At 39.4% G+C, this 6522-nt stretch overlaps 1 protein-coding gene across 1 annotated transcript; it reads left to right on the plus strand.

Moving 5' to 3' along the window:
- Positions 1-3622: 3622 nt before the first annotated feature.
- On the plus strand, positions 3623-4342 carry LOC120105360 (E3 ubiquitin-protein ligase SIRP1-like). Its single transcript, XM_039117726.1, has one exon. The coding sequence runs from the start codon at positions 3623-3625 to the stop codon at positions 4340-4342; it is 720 nt and encodes a 239-aa protein (XP_038973654.1).
- The last annotated feature ends 2180 nt before the right edge of the window (positions 4343-6522 follow it).

Genomic DNA, 6522 nt, shown 5'->3' on the forward strand with positions numbered 1-6522 from the left:
CCGTGCAACTAGTTTGTCTATTCTGTTGATGTGGTTGGATGAGTTGGATTATTAAATAATATTATTTTGATGGTCAACTTTATGGCTTTTTGACCTACTTCAACTTTCTCATTAGCATCAATAATTTGTAATTCTTAGTCAATGGAAGTTTTCTCCTTGCTCTCAATATAATAAGTACTTAATCAGAAGAAACAGAAGCCTTTTCATGCAATGAGCAAAGGGTTCGAAACAATCAAGTAGCTAAGAATGATGTCCCACAGCTTGTAGTCTTTCACTATGAATGGGCAGCATAGAATATTCTATTCAACTTCAATTTACATAACATTACTTAAACGTAAGGAAACAAGGATGAGCTGTCCCTCCAAGCGACATAAGTCATCTAAGAATGATCTCACCTAGTGGCATAAGTCCAAGCAAAGACTGATTTGTGTCTTGAGTCACATACATAGATGTGTTTGCAATTAACTATACTCATGTTTTGGTAATTTTTCATCTTACTTTTAGAAACAAGTTAGAAGTTGAGAGTAGGAAGGCCATAATCAGATCATATTAGATGGTCAGATCTATGAATGAGCTGCCCAAGCTCAAATTTTCCAAGCTATGAAGCAATGTGTTGTCAGCAAAACCTTGGTGTTACCTTTCAATGTTTGGTGCTTGATGTTATAACCAGCTGGACGGACATTCTCTTTGCAATAGTAAGGTATTCATATCTAGAGTGATAGCTAGGTTTGCAACATTGATGAAATTATTAGTTCATATAGCATTACTAAATATAGGTTCGGGTTGTATCTTTTACGCAAAATGAACAGTTGATGTTGCGAAAGAAGGTGAATCATTCTTTCACCTAAAACATACAACCCAAACCCACCAAACATAGGCTGGATTGATATGTTGATGACCATGGTACACCATACCTGCCCGAACCAGGCAGTACGAGGCATACCATACCAAACCAGTTCTGTACCGGTATCTGGTATGGGTGGCGTACCGACACTCGATATGCCAAAAAAATTTCGTCTCATACCGTAGCAACACTGTGCTAGTGTGGCACCGGTACGGGGTCTGGTACCGAGACGGCGAACCTTGCTAATGACATTGTTCCATTTTCTTAGGTTCAAATTTGACTTTTTAGGAATCTACATATATATTTTAGTTTTGATAAGATTAGTAGGCATTCTATTTGCAAGGTATTGCTATAAAAATGAGAACGAAGAGAACAAAAGTGGGCACTAAGTTCATGGCATTTTCCATCCAATGAAATGTCAACCTAAGTGTCTTATTGGTCCCTTTTCCAGTCATACAATTTCGCAAAGATGACAACTTTTAGGATGAATTTTGCACCCTAATATAATATGAAAACAGTTGGTAAAACTTACAAGTACCGTTTCAATAGAGAAAAAGGTGTTACATACTTCATCAAGTATATCGTAGAAATTACAGCACTCATATAAGTTTAAAAAATCCAAACAAGAATAGAATTAGAAAAAAGTAAGCACCCAAATCATGAAAATATATGCTATAAAAGAGGGAGAAGTACAATAGATTTATTCAATCCATAAAAGATTTCTTACCCTGAAGAGAACCTGGCAGCTGGCAAAAGAAAACATGAAACCTCTTATCAATGAATAGGTTCTATTTATAAGATGGCACATCACTTTTGTTATCATCTAGTTCTGAATAGAGAGCATCAAAATTACTAGTCTAGCGATTGCCTTCTAAGATGGTGTTCTTATGGACCAGCTACATAACTCTTCCCTCGGTCTGCAGTGTTCTCTCTCACAGCAGAGCATTGTCATTCTTTTGAGATCTTCATAACTCTTCCTTGCTGTAAATCACTTGTAAGGGTAGTAGGACACTTCGTTTCTTTCTCACCATTTTACCCAATGTGTAACAACCCCATCCAAACATAACTTTGGTCCAAGTTTGACCACTGGAACAAGATTTATTGTTCTTGAAAAAAATAATTTACAGCTGAGCATCTGTCATTCTGGGCTATTGCAGTGAATGGAGACGTGATGACTTTGGTAGATAATAGTTTAATGGGTGACCTCACAAGCAAGAGGGAAGAAAACTGAAAACGCATCCATGAAACTTGATACTATCTGAATTCATACATTTTCAGCTGTTACTCTGTCCAAAAGGCTTGGTTGCCGGACTCACATACATAGAAGTGTTTCCGATTAACTATACTCATGTTTCTCTTTTATTTGGAAATATTTCATCTTACTTTTAGCCGGAAGTTAGTAGCTGAGAGTAGGAAGGCCATTATCAAATCATATAATTAGATGGTCAGACCTATAAATGAGATTCCCAAACTCTAATTTTCCAAGCTCTGAAGTAGTACGTAGTCGCCATAAACCTGGTGTTACTTTCAAGTACTAGATATTATAACTAGCTGATTGGACTTTCTATTTGCAATAGTTAGGCATTCATATCTGGATGATAGCCAGGTTTGTGACACAGATGGAATTATTAGTCGGTAAAGCATTACTAAATACTGATTGCATTCACTTGCAGATAACATTGTTCCTTTTTCTTAGGAATACGACACTTCTGGATTGGAGAGTAAGTATTTGTTTCAGATTTAATCGGATGAGCAGCCCTCCTATTTGCAATGTATTTATACAAGAATGAGATTGAACAGAACACGAGTGGTGGCTGAATATGTGGCTCATAAGGGTATGCCAAGTTAAAGCGTCTTATTGGTCCCCTGTCCAAAGTCATGCAATTTCTTGAAGCTGATACTGTTCAGGAGGAAATTTTCATATTGATACAATATGAAAACAGGGGACAGAACTTACATGTACTGAGTCAATAAAGAGAATAATGTTACATTATTCATCAAGTATATCTCAACAATTACAGGACCAAGCGATAGCAGTTTAAATATCCGAACAAGAATAGAATTGGAAAAACATAAGAACCCAGATCATGAAAATATATGCTAGGAAAGAGTGACAAGTAGAAGAGATTTATTCTTTTTGTAAAACATATCTTACCCCCTAGAAAACAAGACAGCTAGCAAAAGAAAACCTGAAACCTCTTACCGATGTGTAAGTTCTACTTATAAGATGGCACATCACTTTTGTTACCAAAATTACTAGTCTAGCAATTGCCTTCTGAGATGGTTTTCTTATGGACCAGCTAGTTCACTCTTCCAATGCTGGCTCTTCTTACTCTTCCTTGCTGTAAACCACCTCTGTAAGCGTTGTAGAGCGCAATCTTTCTAACCATATTTGACCGTTGGTATTACTAGTTGTTCTTGAAAAAAGTTCTCGTCGAGCATCCGAGGGACAAGCAACCAGATCCAAATTTGACCGTTGGATTTCCCAAAACCTTATCCTATCCCGAATCGATTTACAGATCCGAAATCGAACCGTTGCAAGCGAACAACCCTTAGTTAGAAATCCAATCGGATTCACCAAACCCATAATTTGAACCGCTAATATTCGACCGTTGGCTCCCGATTCTCCTAAGACGTATAGGAAACACGAAAGATAGAAGACGGTCTCCGAGCAGTTCGGAAAGGAGAAAACACCAAAGAGATAGAGAGACAAGAAAGATAGAAGAGAGTCTCCGAGCAGTTCAGAGAGGAGAAAAGAAGAAAGAGAGACAGAGAGAGATGGCAAAGGTTGAGATTCACCATCTTGGTGACACGGTCATCCAGCTTCAAGCCCATGGAGTCGTGCATGCCCGACCCCAGGTGGTTGTCCATCTTCGTGTCACCGAGTTCGACGACCTGTCCGCCTCCCCGGCGGTGATGTCCCTTCGCTTCTATCTGGGCCAGCTCTCGCTGCTCAGAGCCGTGCCAGGGATCGTCTCGCTCGTGGCATCCAACCTGGATGCCAAGATTCGACAACTTTGCGAGCGTCGACTGCTCCTCTTGGCTTTCCAACCCGCGGTAGAGCTGGCGTCTGGATCATCTCTCGAGCTGGTCATCGACATCGGCACATTCTTGGCACCCGGCTGCTCCGCCCAAGACTCTGAACTCATCGACGAGTGGATGTTTTTTAGGCCTCTGCAGGAGGAGGAGCTGATCTTCGTGCAGGAATATTACTACGCAGAGGAAGAAAGTGGATTTGGTGGGGTGCCGGCGAGCAAATCTTTCATCCAGAGTTTGAGGCGGTCGCCGTATGGTCGAGGAGAAGGCGTTCAGGAGGAGGAATGCGTGATATGCCTGGAGGACTTCGATGCCGGAGCGGAAGTGAGTATGACGCCATGCTCCCACTCCTTTCATAGCCGGTGCATCACCCAGTGGCTGGAAAAGAGCCATCTCTGCCCCATCTGCAGATACCACATGCCCACGTCCAGCTCCTATCCACAGGGCCAGCCTATGATGTAGTTTCTTTCTTTTGTGTTTAATTTCTTTATCTTTCTAGCTAGTTGTACATATGAACATTATGTATACAACATTTACCAAAACAACAATATGTATACAAGTACAGTGATTTGATCTTGAATTAATCAATGAAAAGGTCAGATTTCTTTCTATCTGTCTAATCCTATGATGTCTTTAATGTTCAAATTGAGCACCATCTGATGATCAAAGAAGATGGGGAACTTTGCAAAATTGTGTGGTTGACAATATTTTAATGGGCGACAATGCAAGCAGGAGGGCAGAAAACACATCCATGAAACTTGATGCTAGCTGAATTCATGTCTTTTCATTGTTGCTATGTACGAAAAACACCCCTGATATGCCATGTTTTGAACCAGTTCCAACTGCTCACCCAAGTTCCAACCAACCCATCATCAACAGCAGCAGCAGCAATGCCAACATGATTTTAGTTCAGCATCTCTCACAAACAGGATCCCCTGTTCTGCCAGCTGAGAATGGCCTGAAACGACAGCAGATAGTTGATAGTTGCTTAGAAGATGGCGGCGAACTTCCCCACCTATCGAAGAGGCTCATTAATTCAAACATTTTTACCAACTTCGCCAACCAGTTTGATAGCCCTCGGTACAATTTGTTAGGCCATCCCTTCTTCAATCAGCAACTGCTATTGAACTCTTAACTTGAAATTACTGTGACCTCACAGATATCAGCTGAATAAGGGATTTCAGAGCATAGCATCGACGGAAAATGAAGAACACGATAGCCTTAAAGATTAGTGATTAGAGCATGTTTTGTCAAATAGCTTTGTAACCGTTTCTTTTCTTGTGTAATATAACATTGAAACATATAACATGATTACATTGAATTTTTTGAGTATTTATAATTCTAATACTAATTCTTTGGTCTTGGTATCGTTTGTGTTATTATTTAGTTGTGGATTAAGATAAGCTAGAGTGTACAAGGGATGAAGTTTATTTGCAGACCCTTCCAGTGCAATATGAAGAAGGAGATCCTAAAGTTGGGGCTTCCTGGTGACAGTTATAACTACCTCCTCCCCTGCACCATGATTTGGAGGACTGAGGCGGCTCCTCCTACCATAACAGCAAGGCCGTGCTCAATTAAATCCAGCAATTCAGTTTTATTTTTCAATAAGTTTTATAGGCCTATGATGCCTTGGATCAAGTAATTCTTTAGAAAATGATGAGTACTTAAAACTGGTGTAAGAGTAATATACTATTTTTAGATTTGCTAGGTATGAGAATTTATATTTAAAAATTATGATGTCAGACAGATATATGAAATTAACAGTCGGACTTAGCTCAGCCAGATGAAAAAGACTATGAAGCAATAAAATTATACTTTGTTAACTAGTTATTATAAAACTAATCTTAAATAAAGATGTCCTGAATATAATCATATTTATGCCCCTTGAAAGATTTCCGACTCCATCCCAGCTTCTAAAGTCAGTTCTGAAGAAACTTTCCATAATATTGTCTGTTTAACAGAATTCATCTAACAATGCACTTCAAATCACCAACTTCCTATGATATAACCATAAAACCGAAAGTTTTCTAATAGCCATGCAGTCATCAATGGGACCCCCATCAACTCTCCAAAAATCATCTTTCAGTATCTTCTCACATTTACCTCGAAATTGAAATTATCTGTAGATCAAATGTGAGGAAAAATAAGACCATATATTTTCCTTAGATGACTGCCTGAGCTGAAGGCGCTGCTACATATTGCATCTACAAGATAGTAATCAAGATTGGCTTACAGCCAAGGCCGATGGTATACAGAAGGCAAACCCATTTTTGTGTGCTCGAGAAGATGCTTGATCTCGGCCAATGGGAGCCTGCAAAGTGAGAATGGAGGGGCATTGCTGGAAAATAATTCTTGAAACCAAAATATGCCATACCATATCGAATCGAGCAGTACAGAACATACCATACCAGTATATAATATAGAGAACGTACCGATACTCGGTACACCGAATTAGCTCTTGTACTGGACGTATTGATATAGTAACGAGAGATGGCATCGGTACCGAGCCCAGTACCGAGGCAGCATACTCTCATATGAAGACCTAAATTAGGATAAAAAAGAATCATGAATAGATACATTGTGCCAATATATGAACTTACTTGGAAACTTGACTTTCACAATGTTTCCAAAAATCTGGCATA

The sequence above is a fragment of the Phoenix dactylifera genome, unplaced genomic scaffold (assembly GCF_009389715.1).
Source record: "Phoenix dactylifera cultivar Barhee BC4 unplaced genomic scaffold, palm_55x_up_171113_PBpolish2nd_filt_p 000267F, whole genome shotgun sequence".
Lineage (NCBI taxonomy): Eukaryota > Viridiplantae > Streptophyta > Magnoliopsida > Arecales > Arecaceae > Phoenix > Phoenix dactylifera.